The sequence below is a fragment of the Rhamphochromis longiceps genome, linkage group LG3 (genome assembly GCF_057381845.1).
Source record: "Rhamphochromis longiceps isolate RC_006_pf linkage group LG3, R_longiceps_female_GT1.1, whole genome shotgun sequence".
Taxonomy (NCBI): domain Eukaryota; kingdom Metazoa; phylum Chordata; class Actinopteri; order Cichliformes; family Cichlidae; genus Rhamphochromis; species Rhamphochromis longiceps.
Genome location: NC_140559.1, coordinates 26350186 through 26369549, shown reverse-complemented (window position 1 = coordinate 26369549; position 19364 = coordinate 26350186). Strand labels below are relative to the sequence as shown.

The window sequence follows — 19364 nt, the reverse complement described above, 5'->3', positions numbered from 1 at the left end:
AAGTCAAAGTTCGAAAAACATGTTTAGTGTCATCTTCCGTATGTATGGAATGTGACCTCATGTGGTTGGTCGACCGGTTGCTGCTAATAGGGACAGAATTGATAACTCAGAAGAAAATAGCAACACTAAAACAAAAACTCAGTTCAACTTCAACTTTCATTCCTGGCTGCAACAATGACTTTTACATTAAGAAACTGTCTATTTTCACTCTGTCTCTTTAGCAGTAATGGACTCTTCATTACTTGGCTAGCTGCACTGAAACAGAAAAGTACAGTTGTTAGCTGTAATGTTCGAAGCAAAGCATTTTTTTAAATGACTGTGTAGAGGACAGCCTGTTTGAGTCAGGTGGATCACCGGACACAGAACAGCATTTTTTGAAGTAAAACTTTAAACTAAAGTTTCCTTTTTTTTGTTTCAGATGCAGTTTTTCTTCATATTGTTCCAAACAGATTGCAGTTCTTTAAATACGAAACAGTAACATTTCACTGTGAAGGAGTTGTTTATTGTGAAGTTGTGCATAAATTCAAAGGGAAAATAAAACCATGTAACATAACTAACGAGAGAACACCAACAGGATCATCCTGCAAGATTAAAACAGTTTATACAGACAACAGTGGAGAGTACTGGTATGAGACTGGGGGAGGGACAAGAAGCAACAGTATTAATATGTTTGTCACTGGTACGTTTGCAGAAAGAATATTTAATGAGTCATTTAATTTAAAATGTATATAAAATAAATAACAAATGCATGCTGTTTCAGATGGTTCTGTGATCCTGGAGAGTCCTGCTGTTCCTGTGTTAATGCAAGAAACTGTGACTCTGAGCTGCAGAAACAAAACAACTTCCTCCAACTTAGCCGCTGATTTCTACAAAAATGGACGTCTTATCCATAGAACCTCCACAGGAAGCATGACCATCCAGGAAGTTTCCAAGTCAGATGAAGGACTTTACAAGTGTCACATCTCAGGAGCTGGATTATCACCAGAGAGCTGGCTGAAAGTCACAGGTGAGACACAGATGTTTTAAGATAAGTATATGCCATATTGATTACTGCTGATGTTCTTTTTAGTAAAACTGTTATTTGTAGATTTAGATAACTAAACCTTCCCTGGCCATTTAGAACATTGTAGTGTAATTGGAAATAGTGATTTTAATGGATTTGGATGTTTGTTTTTTTTTCCTGTTACTTCATATTTTGAGTATTTTTTTTAACCATTGTTTACACTCTCAAAATGTAAATTCCACAACTAACCCAGAGAGTCGCCAAGAGGGGAGAGACTCCTTCTCTGCTGCACCACCATGGATTATCGCCACCATTTTACTGACTGCTCTGTTGGTGGGGATAGTGGGACTGTATTATTTTGGCGAAGGTTACTGGGACAGAGGTAAAGAAAATAACATAATTATATTTTATGCATAACTTTCAAAAGTGTATGTATGTATGTATGTCAAAGCAGCAGCAAATTGGGTTAATAATAGGCCTACTACATAATTAATCTTCTTTATAATTGTCTCAGGATGCATTCTTCTGTAAGAAAAGAAGAAACAGAATACAATCATAAATTATGAGATTTGACAACCGCATCCAGACAAAGTAATAAGAGGAAGTCAAAGAAAGACAGAATCTGAGATTTTGAGATGATGTTACTGTATACATATCGTTCCTCTCACTTTGACTGTCTTTCTCCATCAGATGAAGATATTTTATATTCTACAGCCATTTACTACACGTTAGGCCTGGGTAACACTCAACCCAAAGGTGAGACTACTCGTTATTATTGATGCCTTATGTGCTCCATTTTGATAATATGTGATGGGTAGTAAATATAAAAGACAAGTCGTGATAGGAGAGCTAATGTTTCATAACTAAAATGTTCATACTTTTTTTGGAGCTACGAAAATAAGTTATTATTGGTGTGTAATGTGTACAAAAGCAAATGGTTGCCATTATGTTTTGACATGTTTTGTTTTCTGCCTTTTTGGGGGGAAGGTGGGTGGGGGGTCTATTTTTCCTGTATATCTTACAGGTTGCAGAAAGAGAGCTGACTGAAGACACAATCACATTTAATAGAGGAAAAAAAATTAGGTATCCCAAATTTTTCAGCAATGTTGGAGTTGTTATTTAAATAAGTATTCTATTACACATTACCTGTTACTTTTCTTAAGTAAGTAATTCAACACGTTATTTTATTACTCTCTGGAGAAATAAATTTGCCCAATACTTATTATGTAACTTTCTCTTTACTCTGTAAAATTGCCAAAAAAATGAAACACACAGTAAAAGGTCATATTTTGATGTCACATAATTAAATTTTTATGTAATAGATTTTAGTACAGCATTGTGTTACATAACTAAACACTGAAAAATCGAATGTGGTTATGCCAATGTGAATACTTTATAATGCATTATACCCAACACATATTGTTTTTGTAATTGATTAGTAAGTAATACATTGGCATCAGTTTTTGGTGTTCATGTCTATAATTGTTATAAAGTTCAAATGCTAATAAAAACATTATCTCTGTTATTTCAAAGTTAAATGTAAAGCGCATTGTTCAATTAGTGCTGTCCTTCTTGCATGTGCACTTGCTCATAAACAATTCAAGTGCATGAATGTGGTCAACTGCTAATCTGAAAGTGTCGCCTCTCTTTTTTTTTTTTCAAAAACATATGCGCCAGGTTTGTGGTCATCAGTGAAATACACATGCAAAGTTTGATACTGAGCATGTCTTTAACTGAAATGTGGTCTAGTATCTAGGGCAAAAAGTGGTGTCTTATTTCATGCTGCAGCAACAGCTATAGCTCAGCAAAGCCACAGATAATGATCTGATGTTCTACATTGATTTGGTTAAACTGTGTCAGAGCAGAAGTCAAGAGCTGAGTTAGTGTTGGTGACTCTATGGTAACAAAGAAGATCATTTAATTTAGTTCTTGGGTTGCAGTGCTCAGCTCCTCTGGGTTTGGCCTCAGTGAGTACAGAATACAGTAGGTCGTATTTTGAGTGGCTAAATAAAGTCTAATAATATTACTACCTCCCTTCTCATTCTGTTCTCTGCAAAATAAGAAAGGTAATTTATTTTCAGAAGGTCAGAGTGGGTTATAATCATGAGGGTAGCTTTTTTTAATGGTTTTAAATGTAAGTACAAACCAAACTTCAACCATTTTCTAACACAGCGTGAAGCATGAAGTGTCTTTACATGTAGAGTGAGGGGTAGTACATTGTGGTTTACATGCACTCTTAAGGACAGACATTTTGTGTCTCTGGCTGCTTCTTTTTTATCCCTCACGGTGGGATTTGTTCTGTGGTTTGGTTTTCAACAAAAAGAAAGATCAAAGTGTGAGATGTTTGAGTTTCCATCTGAAGCAGAGGTTGCCACACTGCTTTCTGGTGTTGGCTTGCATTTGTACTTCTGATGTTTTAATTAATTCCAAAGCCTTGGCCTATTCTGAACAAAGCTACGCATCAGGCATTTGAATTGCGTCTCCTGGGCTTTACTCAGTTTCTATGTGATTTCTCTTTTTTTATCTGATTTAGTGCTCAGCTCAGATAAAATAATTTTTGTGGGTGATTTTTAATATCCATGTAGTTACTAAAAAAATATAGCCTCAAAGTGTCATGTAAAGGCTGTGTGCAGGCAGGAGTAGTGTAAGGAGGACCTACTGTGCAGACACTTGGAGGCAGAAAGTAAACTCAAACTTAGATTTATTGCTAGATGGCAAAAGAGAACCAACTAAACGAAGAATACAAAAACTAAACTGAAAATACAAAAAACTAAGCACTATGGAACACACAGGAATAAGGTTAAGATCGCAACACAGGCAGAGGAAAACACAAGGCTTAACCCTTTAGAGCCGGTCAGAGCGGGTACACTCCGTTTTGCGTAACTATTTTTAAATCCAGGTAGCTCTGCAACCACGTAAGCTAGCGCAATAATTGTTTTTGCATATGAAACCGGAGGAGTTGTACTTACATCTTATGCCATCAGCTTGTCCTAGGTCACAGTTTCCTTCCACATAAAGCTTTGCAAAAACTGCATAAAAAGCGCTTGCAGGAACAAAAACATAATATTTCAGAAACACGCTTTGCCGATCCGATCAGCTGTTCATAACACTTCCTAGTTGGAATAGACGTCAGCACGAACTTTTGCATGTCCGCCATTACCTGCCCGAAACCGGAAGTGACGCGCGGAAATGTAGTTTTTATTTTTACCATCAGGGCCTCCGGGTACGGTGGCCCTGAAGTGCAAATCACACCAACAAATTGCTAAACACAACAACAAAATTAAGAGGCCCTGGGGTCTGTTCTTCGTACCTCGCTTACTACATCCAAGATCAAATCATCGCGCTAACTTTGAGCTCGCTATTACGGTTCTCCGAACACACCTGTTGTTGACGATTAGTATAGCTGGATGAAGTAATGTGAGATCACTGGGTGGCTTAACAGGAGCTACGCATCGATAGTAGAAACATTGATCGGCAACCCTTTGATTGGTCGGCGAAAATGTCGAAGGAGCGCGCTCAGTATTTTTCGGCAGCAGAGCAAGAACTCTTGAGTGAGGGATTTCAGGAGTTTCAGAGTTTAATTAAAATGCAAGGGAACACTGCAAAAGCTGCAAAAGCAAGGAGAGAGGGCTGGCAGAAAGTTGCTGACAAATTAAACTCGTAAGTAATTTAATAATAATAATAATATTAATGGATTGGATTTATATAGCGCTTTTCAAGGCACCCAAAGCGCTTTACAATGCCACTATTCATTCACTCTCACATTCACACACTGGTGGAGACAAGCTATGGTTGTAGCCACAGCTGCCCTGGGGCAGACTGACAGAAGCCAGGCTGCCATATCGCGCCATCAGCCCCTCTGGCCAACACCAGTAGGCGGTAGGGTAAATTTATTATATTATATTATATTATATTATATTACATTATATCCTCTTTCACATTAGAGCCACAACAGGACCCACTAGAACATGGGAACAAGTAAAAGTGATACATAGCAATACACGTAAAAGACACAATACAAGTTAAAAACAGTAAGAATTTAAAAACTAAAAGCCATAGAATTAAGACTTGTTAGATAAGGTGAACAAATGTGTCTTCAGCTTAGTTTTAAAAACCTCCACGGAGCATGCCTGCCTAACATCTTGAGGGAGGGTGTTCCACAGAAACGGGGCACGAAAAGAAAAAGCACGCTCTCCAATTATCTTTTTTCTGGCTCTAGGAACCTTTAGAAGGCCAGAGTCCTGAGATCGGAGAGCACGGGATGGAACGTAAAGATGTAAAAGGTCGGAGACGTATGAAGGTGCCAGTCTGTTTAAAGCCTTGTAGGTGAGCAGCAGGACCTTAAAATCTGCTCGAACCTGACAAGGTAGCCAATGCAGAGATCTCAGAAAGAAAGAGCATTATAATAATCAATACGTGAGGACACGTATTCTGGCTATGTTCCTCAAATGATAAAAGGCGGTCTTTGTTATCTCTTTTACATGAGACTCGAAAGAGAGCACCACGTCAAACCACACGCCCAAGTTTTTTACCTTGTCCCTACAATTTATGACACTGTCATCATTTCTCAAGATTAAATTTGGGACAAGTGCTGAAATTTGTGTGGCTCAATGACCATCAACTCTGTTTTATCAGTATTTACGAGCAAGAAATTATCCGATAACCAGCCCTTAATTGCAGATAGACAAGATTCTAGTTTAGAGACTTCAGCACAATTTCCAATGGTTAAAGGAACATAAAGCTGCAGGTCATCAGCGTAACAATGAAAGGTTACATTAAAAGAACGTAAAAGAACACCAAGAGGCAGCAGGTACATAGAAAATAGCAATGGTCCAAGTACAGAGCCCTGAGGGACCCCATGCCTCGCTGCACAGGTCTCAGAGAGATCATTTTTAAAACTAACAGTCTGAGACCTCCCAGACAAGTAAGATCTCAGCCACGATAAAACATTTCCTGTAATTCCAATAAAATGTTCAAGCCTATCTAATAAAATGCAGTGATCCACAGTGTCAAACGCAGCACTTAGATCCAGCAGTAATAAAACTGAAGTGCGATCGTTGTCTGCATTTACCAGCAGATCATTTACCACTTTTACTAAAGCTGTTTCTGTGGAGTGATTTGGTCTAAAAGCAGACTGAAATGGTTCAAACGCTTGTTGACAAATGCTCAGTGAGCTGCTTAAAAACCACTTTTTCAAAGATTTTAGATAAAAAAGACAGATGTGAGATAGGTCTATAGTTTACGACCATATCAACATCCAGTCCAGGCTTTTTCAAAATTGGCACTACCACAGCTGATTTAAAACATTCAGGAAAGACTCCGGTCGTCAGTGAAGTATTTAAAAGAAACAGAATGTAGGGTCCTAATGCTGACCACAGTTCCTTTGTAGCCCAGGCTAGTAGAGGATCCAAAGAACAGGTTGTACATCGAGCTGCTTTTACAACCTTAGTTAATCCATACAGGGAAATAACCTCGAAGTCAGAAAATAGTTTATCAGCACCAACAGGCAAAGCAGCCGAGTAGTCTAATGTAAAGCTTGAGGAGGGAGTAATCTGATTTCTAAGTGTTTCAGCCCTGTCTCTGAAAAACATAAGAAAGTCATGAGCTGTCAAATTAGAACAGCAGAGAGTTGACTTACTGTTGTAAGTTGGGACACTGTGTTGAAAAGGAGTTTTGAGTTATGTTTATGACTCATGATAAGATTTGAGAAATAATTTGCTTTCGCTGCCGACATCGCTGATTGAAAAGAAGACAGTGAGTCCTTCCAAGCCTGGAGAAATACTTCTAGTCTGGAAGATCTCCAGTAACGCTCTGCTTTTTTACAATTTCTTCTCAAGTTCAAGAGTTACTCATTTAGCCAAGGCATAGGGTTCCTTTTTTGACATTTCGACTTCTTTACGGGAGCAACAGAGTCCAGTAGTTCAAGAAGTGTATTATTAAGGTTCACAGTCAAGGTGTCTACACATAACTCCTGGGTATAAATAGGGTCCAACACATCAGGTAGATGTAATTTAACTCCAAGCAATGCTTCGGGGCTAATATAACGAGATGATCTGAGGGGCAATCTTCCCCTCGCAGAAGCTGGAGATTTAGGGATTAAAATATCAAATAAAATTGCTGAGTGGTCTAACATAGGTAAAACACAATTTTCAGTCATTGATACATTCAGTCCGTAACCCCAGACAAGGTCCCTTACGTGTTGGCCCAGACACAAATTGTGTGAAGTTTAAGGAATCAATTACATTTAAGAAATCTTTGACCAGGGGTTTATCCTCACAACACAGATGAATATTAAAGTCCCCCACTATAAGAATCCTTTCGTAGTGAGCGATAAAACATGTCAAGAAGTCTGAAAATTTCGAAATAAACAAGCCATTATATTTAGGTGGACGATAGATGACTATAATTAGAAACACAGGACAGCTTAAAGTCAGGAGTTGGGACTCAAATGAGGTAAAAACACCAGGACTTTGTATCTGTTTGCATTTAAAACAGTCTTTGATGATAGAGGCTACCCCGCCTCCCCTCCTAGACAACCTGGAGGAGCTGAAAAAGCTGGCATCGGAGGGGCAAAGTTCCAGCAAGGGTGCCACTTCACCAACACGCAGCCATGTCTCAGTTAGGAACATGATGTCCAGCTTATGAGTATCAAAAAAGTCCCGAAGAACATGAGTTTTATTTGATACAGATCTTGCATTTAAGAGAGCTAATTTAACTCTCTGTCCATCCGTGGTAGCAGGCAGTAATTGTCACAATCACAACAGTGAAGGCGGGACCAAACTATGACCCCCCCACCCCCACTAGGTGATGGAGCTGATCAAAGGAGCCCAGAGCAATTGATCTGATGTGGTGGCAGAGGCTGTATCAAGACTAATGTAATCTAATAGATGATTTCTATATTGGTTAGAATTAAGATTGTTTTTATTTTTCCAGTTCATTAGGACAGTTTTCTTGGCTATGCATAGGGCAATGAAAACCATATGGGCTATATTCTTTTCTGAAGTGACATTATCTAAGCTGCCCAACAAACACACTAAGGGGGAAGTTGGAATGTTACATTTCAGACACTTTGATAAGTCTTCACATACCTCGCGCCAAAACTTCTGCACTGGTGGACAGAACCAAAGAGCGTGGATGTAATTGTCTGGTGTATTGCCTTGACAGTGTGAGCAGTTGTTGGAAGATGTAAAGCCCATCTTGAACATCCGATGACCTGTATAGTGCACTCTATGTAGTATTTTGTATTGTATTAATTGCAGACTGGGGTTTTTAATCAATTTAAAGTAGAGCTGGGCGATAGAACGATAACGATATGTATCGCGATATAACTTTTACTCGATAGAGAAATTAAGCTATCGCGATAGACCTCGCTGCTCTTGTCCTCTTAAAAAAAAAAAAAAAAAAAAAGGTCAGTCAATCCAAATTAAGTAGCGCAGAGCCGAACCAATTACAGCCGCAGTGTCACGTCGCGCGACGTGTTACGTACAGCACAAGTGCCAAGCCGCACGTGTGTTTGTTTGGGAAGCAGCCAGTGGGTAATGGAGAAAATGAGTGTGCCGACTAGAAAAATCAACCGAGCATGACCGAAGAGAAAACATGATGGTTCCTATGCCGGAGAGATTGTCGAACGGAAGAGCCATAGAAGTTCCGTAGTGTGAAGGTATTTCGGCTATTTCAAGTCTGACAAAAAACAGAGTAGCGTGCACTGTAAATGTGCCGAAAGCAAGTCTGGAAATACAATAAACTGGTGCATGCGTCACACTGTGCGCCACGTTATTGTTTCGGTGAAATGAATTTCTACAATACTGTTACTGTTAATTCTACTCTCTGCAGTGTTTAAATGCTTACATACACACACAGTTACTGTCCGTCCACACATACGACTCTGTTCTGCTTCTATGCCCCAGCTTTGTTTACTTTTTCCCACCGAGGCTTCTAGACTTCTGATTGGCCAACATTTCTGCACGGTTAGGAATCTAGCGCCACCTGCTGCTTTGGCATGTTTATAGCAGCGTTTTCCTTCATTTCTGCCTTTATGTGTGGACGGGATTATTTTTTAAAACGAAAACGGAAAATCTCCGTTTTCAAAAATACCCGTGTACGTGTGGACGTAGCCTCAGTCTCTGACTGGAAGCGCTAATTCGTCATTCGGCTTTTGTCAGACTAAAGTAACTGTTAAAACTGTTTGAAAAGCTCAGCTATACAACAAGGAGAGATTGAGAATTTCCTTTTAGTTCTCAGTTTATTTGATATTGACAAAAGTTAGTCAGTTTTGTCTGTTCTTCTGTAAAACAAACTAAGATTTATTTTTAGAATTAATATTTTGTTTCTAAGTGGAATTGACAATTTAGTAGTCTGTTTCGTTTGTTCTATTTTGAAACAACGCTTTAGCGGCTGCCTTTTGTGTAGTTTGCAATATTTGCCTTTATTTATCTGAAAAAGTCTCATGTTCCTTAAGTGCATCTACCCTGTTGAACTTATTATGGGAAATAAATATTTAAATAAAAACAAGCTGCTGATTATTTCACATTTTACTTGTGAGCAACGGCACATTGAAATCTTACAAATATAGTTATTTGGCTTATATCGTGATAGATATCGTTATCGCCTGAAATGAAAAAAACATATCGTGATATGAAAAAATCTCATATCGCCCAGCTCTAATTTAAAGCATCCGAGTTCTAACCCGAACATGCTTTCCAGAGCGTGTTCCGCGCATTCGTCCACTTCTCCAGCGCTTCCGTTTTGAAGGATTCCAGGGGGATCACGGCAATGCAGTTCCCCCGGTACCGACGCCAGAGGTGGCGGGAGTCTTCCACATCGCTCGCTAACGCTGGGAAACTTCAGCAGTGAGTCACGGATATTAAGCAGCGTCTGTCGCTCATACACCAACAAAGAGTGGGTTTTTAAAACTAGCAGAGACGCCACTAAGAACACAAAACATAAATATTGCAGAACCGAGAGACGGCGTGCCATGACACCCGGCGCCATCTTCTCCATATTCTACAGAATGGTAATATTTATCACTTATATTGCTTTTAGTCTCTTGAAAAGAGACCCTGAAATAATCTGTTTGTTTGTTTATAACAGCAACCAAGAAAAGGGCAGAGCAAAAAAAGACAGGTGGTGGTCCTGCACCTCCTCGTCAACAAGTTGGTTAAGTAAATAATACCCTCACGGGAAAATCGATATCTCTCTATGAGCACACTGTCGCGCAGAGCTAAAGGATCCTGTCTATCCCGCAATATACGCTGAATTCTGAGATTTCTCCTTATCAATCTTGCACCTTCCGCAATGGGTTGCTCGCATATACGGACAGGACATGGCTGCGACAGACTTCCCAAATCCACCTTCGCTTTTATAGCCGTGGTCTCTCATCTTGATTACACAAAGTAATTTACTATTACTACTCTAAAATATGAATTACATCTGAAATAATCAAATACATGAAATAAAATGATTAATAGTACATTTCCCTTTTTGTAGGAAATGACCTGTATGTATCTGTATGAAATCAATGAAAGGATCAGGTACTGCATTATCTTTAGTTACATTGATAATATTTATTTATGGTAAAACAGTGGTAAAATATCGCTGTTGCTTTCGTATAAATCAAGCGGACATACCTGAGTGGCCGCGATCTAATCTTGTTTACATAAAGTAAGCCTGCTCCCGAGCAGGTTTACGCTTACGGATCTGTTGCTATGACAGCAAGTCCCGGATGAGCTTCGGAGAACCGAACGATCCAAGATCACGCGAAATCGTCAACAATCAAATCCAGCTAACTTACTTAGCGAGGTACGAAGAACGGACCCCAGAAGTGCAAATCATACCAACAAATTGCTAAACACAACAACAAAATTGAGAAACACAAAAACAAACGGAGAATCGCAAAACAAAAATTGAGAAGCACAAAAACAAAATTGAGAAGCACAAAAACAATACTGAGAATCACAAAATCAAATTAAGAAGCACAAAAACAAAATTGAGAAGCACAAAAAAAAAACTGAGAATCACAAAATCAAATTAAGAAGCACAAAAACAAAATTGAGAAGCACAAAAACAAAACTGAGAATCACAAAAACAAAATTGAGAAGCACAAAAACAAAACTGAGAATCACAAAATCAAATTAAGAAGCACATAAACAAAATTGAGAATCACAAAAACAATACTGAGAATCACAAAATCAAATTAAGAAGCACAAAAACAAAATTGAGAATCACAAAAACAAAACTGAGAATCACAAAATCAAATTAAGAAGCACAAAAACAAAATTGAGAATCACAAAATCAAATTAAGAAGCACAAAAACAAAATTGAGAAGCACAAAAACAAATTGAGAAGCACAATTACATTAAGAAAACCAGAAAGGGTAGGTACCAGTCGGCAACAGGCGACATCACTGATTGGATGTCCGCGCTGTTCATCTTTGGAACCGGAAGTTACTCTGCCTGTAGCGCATTTTTTTCAAACATGAACATTAGCGGTGACCCAAACATAGCTGTCGCTATTCGAGAATATTTTGATTCAGGACATACATACGAGGTGATACTGGATATGCTCAAGTGTAATCGTGACATTTCAATTAGTATGCGTACACTGAAAACGCATTTTAAAGAATCTGGACTGTACAGACGAGGCAACTATTCTCCACTTCCTGAGGTGAGGCGTGCCATTTTGTCCGAGCTTCGAGGACCAGGACAATTGTTTGTTTGTTCTCAAACAAAAACACAAGCATGATGTAGTTATGAGGCTGTTGAGACAACTAAATCCTCAAGGAATCGCTTTGAGAACTCGAATGAGGTTCACAAGACGCACGTATCACTCAATGGGGCCCAGTTACATATGGCATGTAGATGGCTATGATAAACTGAAACCCTTTGGCTTGGCCCTGTCAGGATGTATAGATGGCTTTTCAAGAAGACTGATGTGGCTTGTGTGTGGAGCAACAAACAACAGCTGTTATAGCTCACAATTATATAAACTGTGTAAAGAGTCTTGGTGTGATACCAATGAGATTATGAACAGACTTCGGGACTGAGAATGGGACTATGGCAGCAATACAGTGTACCCTCCGTCACGCGCACACAAACTATTATGCTGGATCGTCAAGCCACAGTTACGGATCATCTACTGGGAATCAGCGCATTGAGTCATGGTGGTCTTATTTCAGAAGAGGAAGGTGGGTACATTTGTGTCTGGTAGGTGTAAGCTACAGTGAAAGCTGATCAGATCGTTTTTTTGTTTTACATGCATTTAAGAAAATAGAGTAGCGTCCTGCTGGACGTGTTGAAAAGTTGGATGAGATAGACGTTAACAGCCGTCACTTTATTGCAGGAACTCAAAATGGTCACTGTCAGCTGTTGTGCCGAAATGAGCATGCTTGCCTAGATTTAACGACGCCAATACAAAATGAAAAACTCAGACCAAACTCTCCACTCCTCACACTCAACACACAGAACAGAGTGAAAAGAATACAGCATTTTTAACAAGAACATTACTGCAGGGTCGCTACAATATTTATGGAAAACTAATATGCATTACTTTGTTTGACATCCATTTGTGGCATGTTTTAAATGGGACCAAAATGTAACAAACACTATAAAATGACCAAGAACAAAGCTAAATTGATTCTTAAATATTAATTATATACCCAGGTCTCAGTTTTGGATGGACTTTTTTGGACTCTGGAAACTTAAATGGAAGCTACGAACACCAATGCTTGCTGAGATTCTGCTTCAGAGGGGTTCTACAGAAAGACCTGGATGAATGCAAAGACCTCTGGAACAAACACAGGATCCGGCCAAGCAGACTTGCATCGTGTCCAGGGGGGATTCCAAACGAACTCTATCTCTTGCCTCACAGGTATTTGAGTTCTTAACAAAATGAATTAACCTTTTGCATCAAACTAAATGCAAGGTGTTGTTATTGCTTAAGTTGGTTAATATATATTCATAATTTTACACATAAGTATGATAGAGCAGTTTATAACAAGTCGCTGCATGCGTTGATTTATATAGTTCCATATTGTCAGCAAAAAATCCTTCACTGTTCTATTTTCATTTTGCAGATATGGTTCAAGAGACTGTGGATTTGCTGTTGAGGAGAGGGAACTGGATGTGTTTCCCGAGGAGGGGCTACCGGTTGGATTGTGTGGTGATCCAAACATTGAGGAATATTTACAACAGGCTGTACAAAAAAACACACTGCAGCAGCCACAAGACTGGGAATCGGCCACAGAGCTGTATTTGGCCCTGAAGGACATAGCTGGGTTTTAGATACCAACTGAACTTCAGTTTGTAATGACATTTGTCAGAGTTACTCTGACGAAGACACACACAGTGTCGAAATGTTAGTTTCTTTCCTTTTTTTGCACCTAATAAAACCTTTGGACTTACTTGAGTGCTCCAGCCCTTCTGTTTTTCCTTCATTTTTTAATGTTAGTAGTGTTTCCTTTCCCTCTTGCTAAATTGAATATAATATTGTTCATAATATACAGCAACTGGCATGGATTTAAATATTAACATTTAACCACAAGGAAACATTTAAAATTTTCTTTAATAAAACCATTTACAAATAGTGTCCAGCATTTCTGTCACTTTTCCAACATACACAATATTCAGAAAAAACAACTAAATGTTTAACAATATGGAAGTTGCTTGTCACATGGATGTGTTAAGTAGTGTGCCAACGGCAGCTGAACCTAACAGGGTAACTCAGTAACTGTAACTTGATGACCTTGCTAATTTAAGATCATCCAAATCCTGGAGCATTTTGAATTCCAAAGTCCATGTTGGCCTTAAAGATTCCATATGAGTCACAGATGGGTAGCTTCAGAGTATTTGCACAGGTGTTTCCAACTGGAAAAGGCGGTACACTTAAAAACTGGATGCATGGTGGTGGTGTCATTCCTACCGGTGGAACTGCCGTCAGCCCTGTGGCAAACATCATCAAATCTTCCAGACACACTGCTGTTGCCTTCGCTGAAAGAAGAAAGTAATCACTGTAGTACATTACAGAAAATTAATTTCCTTACCTCTCCTTTCATAAAACTATAAACAAATAAAAACGGCCATTCAAACCTTCACAATCAAGGAGATAATCTGCTGTTACGGATTCAAATATTGGGGATGGATACAAGAGGAAAAATAACAATAACAACACTGGTCCGGCCGGGTTAAGTCAAACGATGACTTTAATGATCACACGCATGGGAGATGGACACTGTATGCAGACAGCCTCAGATCTCAAAATGGTGGAGCATTGATCAAACTTTTATAGCCTCTGGTGTCCCCACCTTATCATAAAAGCCTAAACATTCACATGCTTTCTGTCCTCTGTGTCCAGCTCATTTGCATGTTCACACACAGTCTAAAAATAGCTCGCAGCGCTGCAGTGCGCTGTCGTCACACACAGGGTCAGGATGATGGGGGGGAGTGGGGCTGTGTGCTTCCTGAAGTCCACAATAATCTCCACTGTCTTCTGGGCATTCAGCACCAGGTTATTGTGGCTGCACCAAGACACCAGACGTTCAACCTCCCTCCTGTAGGCAGACTCATCCCCGTCAGAGATGAGCCCAATGACGGTGGTGTCATCTGCGAACTTGATTAGCTTGACAGACTGGTGGGTGGAGGTGCAGCAGTTGGTGTACAGGGAGAAGAGCAGAGGAGAAAGAACACAGCCCTGAGGGGAGCCGGTGCTGATGGTCCGGGAGTCCGAGACATTCTTCCCCAGCCTCACGTGCTGCTTCCTGTCCGTCAGGAAGTCAGTGATCCACCGGCAGATGGGATCAGGCACATTCATCTGGGAAAGCTTGCCTCGGAGATGGTCTGGAAGGATGGAGTTGAAGGCAGAGCTGAAGTCCACAAACAGGATCCTGGCGTAGGTTCCTGGGGAGTCCAGATGCTGCAGGATGAAGTGTAGGGCCATGTTGATGGCGTCGTCTACAGACCTGTTGGCTCTATATGCAAACTGCAGGGGGTCCAGGAGGGGGGCCGTGAGGGTCTTGAGATGGGAGAGAACTAGGCGCTCAAATGACTTCATGACCACAGATGTCAGAGCCACGGGTCTGTAGTCATTTAGTCCAGTGATCCTAGGTTTCTTGGGGACAGGGATTATGGTAGAGGACTTGAAGCAGGCAGGCACATGACATGCCTGCAGTGAGGAGTTGAAGATGCCAGAAAACACTGGGGCCAGCTCGTTTGCACAGTGTCTGAGAGTGGCAGGAGACACACCGTCTGGGCCGGGAGCTTTTCGAGCATTCAGACTCTTAAACTGCTTCCTCACATCTGCTTCATGAATATGGAGAGTTGTGGTGGGAGGAGGTGGTGTGAAATCCTCTTTTGTGTGGGGTGAGGGGGCGGGTGTTGCAGGTGAACAGTTTGAAGGTGGTGATGGCTCTATGGAGGGGGGAGAGGTGGGGGAATGAGTGTCCAAAGTGCCTCTATTGTTGGGGTCGTTGGAGGTGTGAAGGCTGCCTGATGGCTCGTCAAAACGGCAGTAGAAGTCGTTGAGGGTGTTGGCTAAGAGCAAGTCATCAGTGGAGTGGGGGGTTTTAGGCTTGTAGTTTGTAATATTCCTAAAACCTTTCCACACAGAGGCCGAGTCATTCTCTGAGATCTGCTGCTGCATCTTCTCAGAGTGCTGATGTTTGGCAATGTCCACTTCCTTAGTGAACCTGTACTTGGCCTCTCTGTAGCAGTCCCTGTCTCCGCTTCTGAACGCCTTACTCTTTTCCAGCCACAGCTTTTTGAGTTTAGGAGTAAACCAGGGTTTGTCATTGTTATAACTCACCCTGGTGCGTGATGGCACAATGCTGTCCTCACAGAAGTGGATATAGGAGGTGACAGTGTCCGTAAACTCGTCCAAGCTGTTAGAAGCAGCCTTCATTGTGTCCCAGTCTGTGGTCTCCAAACACGTGCGAAGCTCCTCCACAGCCTCGTTGCTCCACAGTTTTTTGGTCCTCACGACAGGTTTGGAGAGCTTCAGCCTCTGTCTGTACGCGGGGATTAGGTGGATCATGACGTGATCAGAAAGTCCGAGTGAAGCGCGCGGCACCGCGCGATAGGCCCCGCTGATCGTGCTGTAGCAGTGGTCCAATGTCCTCTCCTCTCTGGTCGGGCATTTAATATACTGCTTGTATTTCGGAAGCTCATGGCTCAGATTGGCTTTGTTAAAGTCCCCAAGAGCAATGATGAGAGAGTCCGGGTATGTCCGCTCCGTGTGGAGAATCTGCTCTGCGAGTGCGCACTGAGCTGCTTGCGCATCCGCGTCTGGCGGGATGTAAACAGCGGCCAGGATGAATGAAGCAAACTCCCGCGGAGAATAAAACGGTTTGCAGTGAATAAAAAGATATTCCAGAGAGGGAGAGCAGTGCTGAGCAATCACTGTTACATCTGTGCACCAGCCACTATTGATGTAGAAGCAGACACCTCCACCTTTGGTTTTACCGGAGAGAGCGGCCTGCCGGTCCGCGCGCAGCAGATGAAAGCCCTCCAGCTTGAGCGCGCAGTCCGGGATGTCCTCACTGAGCCACGACTCCGTAAAACATAAGACACAGGAGGAGGCAAAGTCTCTGTTCATGCTTCTCATCAGGGCCAGTTCGTCTATCTTATTCCAGAGTGAGCGTACATTAGAAAGGAAGATCCCAGGAAGGGCCGTTCTCAGTCCGCGTTTCCTCAAACGCACGAGTACGCCGGCTCGCTTACCTCTCTTTCGACGTCTCACTTTCCTGATCAGAGTCAGCAGTAAATCTGCCGCAGATGCGACAAATATTGGAAATAAATCCACAGGCGTTGTAGTCCTGCAGTTAAGGAGCTCTTCTCTGGTGTACGAGTATCCAGAGGAGTTCCCAGACACAGAAGAAATGCACAAAAACAAGACAAAAGTAACGCACTGAAGCACCAGGGCATCCATACGCGGCGCCATCTTGGTTGTTACACCTTATCATAAAAGCCTAAACATTCACATGCTTTCTCTCACACGGCGCTTAAGCTACGACCTTGGCTCCCTGTTTATCTGCTCCTGCTGAAATGGGGCAGACAACTCCAGTATATTCTGTTCTCTTCTAATCAGACAAATAAGACAATAATTTTCTGCGAACAGTATTTCTTATAACTCAGCAGTATAATGCATCATAAAACAATATCATTCATTCACAATAAGTCAGCAGTTTAATGTAATGCAAATCAGTTTAACTAATGCAATAGTTATCAGCTTCTTCTAATTCAGGAGAATAATGCCAACTAAAACTACATAATAATTCACAATCTTTACTTAGGGGTCTAACATGGCATAAAATAATATTATAATCTAATACTGCCCAAAAGCCAAGTGCGGCCAGCACACTGGAATGTTGTTGCAGTGCACTTAAAAAATTCAGACTTTCCAGTCCATCTTTAAATCTGCAAAGGATAGACAAATAACTAATAATTGGTTTATAGCTATAACTATTGCAGTCTTCTAAATTGTGTTTAAATGTCTTTACCTACTAGATCTTTCATTATAAATTTGCACAGCTTTCAAATGCATAGAATCACTCATACACAAAAACAATTCATAGTGCTCAGAAATTAACTGTGACAGCAAGAAAAGAAGAGCTCATTGGGATTTCAGCATTTAAAAAAAATAGTGCTTTCACGCTGGAATAAACAAGTGTGTCAAACAAGGGATCACCTCTTTTTATAAATAACTGAAAAATTAATCATGTTGCATGACTATGATTATTATGGGTCATTGTGAACAATAAATGTATACTAAATTAGAGTTCTAGTGTCAAAAGGTTATTAGCGTGCGACAGTGGCTCAGGAATTAACTTGTTGTTCATCAGATCACACGGATGCTACTGAATCAGTTTTTTCATATACATCTGAAGGTCTGAAAATGTCAGTGGCTGCTGTGATGAGCAACTGGCCATCCTGAATTTAGAAGGAGTAATGAGTTTACCGTTGAATGACACTTTGGTTTCTTTCAAGGATGTACCATCTGAGGTACTCCTCCACAAATGCTTGTTTCTCACAAGGCTTGACGTTTCTGAGGCATCCAGCAGTTTGGAAGATTGTGCTGTTTTGCAAAATAAGATTATGCAAAGACTCCTCTGATTCAGCTTTCAGGACCTATTTAAAAAAAAGGTTTACTGTAAGAAAAACAAAAATATAATTTTCACTACTTTTACAATTCATTCAAACATTCGATTAAAAAAAATAATCAATTTGGTATTTCACTTGTGTTGTTGGGAGGTGGAAATCTGTCCTTTCAGATTACAGAATCTACACTGAAAAAAATAATCAGGGGGATAATCATAAAAAACTTATTGTAATCGGTTGCACGCAATTGAGTTATGTTTTGTCAACCTTATTTTTTCATGTTATAACTGCACACAAATTTTTTTGTAACATGAACATGATTTTTTCATGTTGTTTGTATCCTTTTCATTCATGTCAAATATTTATAGAAACTACTTGTTTATCAGACATTAACTGGTTATGTAAAATGTAGAGTTCTTTTATGTTAATTTTATTTGACTGCAATGAGTTAGATTGACAAGATAATTTTATGCTATATACACATATATGTATACACACACACAAACATATATATATACACACACTGTATGTACTGTATATTTTTCTTTCAATCAAACCAACAAGCAAAACATTTTTAACAATGACCTGTATTTTTCAAAACAGTATACAACTGGAAGTTGTAACAGAAGTTCAGATTATACATGAGTCATCTGAATGCATCTCTTCCAAAATGTACCAAACACAAACAACTTCTGGATCTTAATTCAACATTCTAGGGCCTATGAAAATGTTAACGCTGAATTTTCTAGGAATACTGGCCCAAAGGTAAAAGGTGAGAATTCCTCGGGTACTTTAAAAACATTTTTTTTTAAATGTAAGAGCCGTAAAGCACTATGGCAACAGGAATGCAAATATTAAAATGTGACGAAGAAAAGCTTGAAAATAACATTTTCACCCACAAACACAAAACCAAGAGCCCTAAAATGTGATTCGTTTTGGCTTCCTTCTATAAGTGAAACATCACAAAAACTTATACTAACAAACAAAACAAAACAGTGGTTGGACATCACAACATAACCAAAATTACTGTAACCATGTCCAATGAACTTAAAAATTGTATGCCTTCTGTAGGTTTCCTTCTAATGGAGCCTTAGCTTGACGCTCCGCTTGGTCCCTCTTTCCATATCCAAAAAAAACAAAAACAAAAAACGAAACCGCAGTCCTTGATAGCTTCTCAATATTTACTTCAAAAGTCCAAACAGGTACACAGCAACAGAATTCCAAATTACAAAAACGTATAAAGCTCAATTCAAAATGGATGAAGAGAGATTGCGAGG

At 40.1% G+C, this 19364-nt stretch overlaps 2 protein-coding genes across 2 annotated transcripts in view; one reads left to right on the top strand and one right to left on the bottom strand.

The window, feature by feature from the left end:
• The window catches only part of LOC146673690 (butyrophilin subfamily 3 member A2-like), a 348925-nt gene that overhangs the window by 253824 nt on the left and 75737 nt on the right, over positions 1–19364 (bottom strand). The window lies entirely within an intron of this gene.
• On the top strand, positions 45–7626 carry LOC146673692 (uncharacterized). The gene is made up of 7 exons (XM_085400991.1): positions 45–64; positions 222–268; positions 419–679; positions 761–1006; positions 1257–1385; positions 1694–1759; positions 7499–7626. The coding sequence occupies exons 1-7, from the start codon at positions 45–47 to the stop codon at positions 7624–7626; spliced, it is 897 nt and encodes a 298-aa protein (XP_085257117.1).

What these genes read in the sequence shown, in the direction of transcription:
- LOC146673692 (XM_085400991.1), top strand. Translation starts at nt 45, where the DNA reads ATGGAATGTGACCTCATGTG. An exon ending in GAGCTGGCTGAAAGTCACAG is followed by an intron (nt 1,007 to 1,256) that starts GTGAGACACAGA and finishes CAACTAACCCAG; the next exon opens with AGAGTCGCCAAGAGGGGAGA. An exon ending in CGAAGGTTACTGGGACAGAG is followed by an intron (nt 1,386 to 1,693) that starts GTAAAGAAAATA and finishes TTTCTCCATCAG; the next exon opens with ATGAAGATATTTTATATTCT.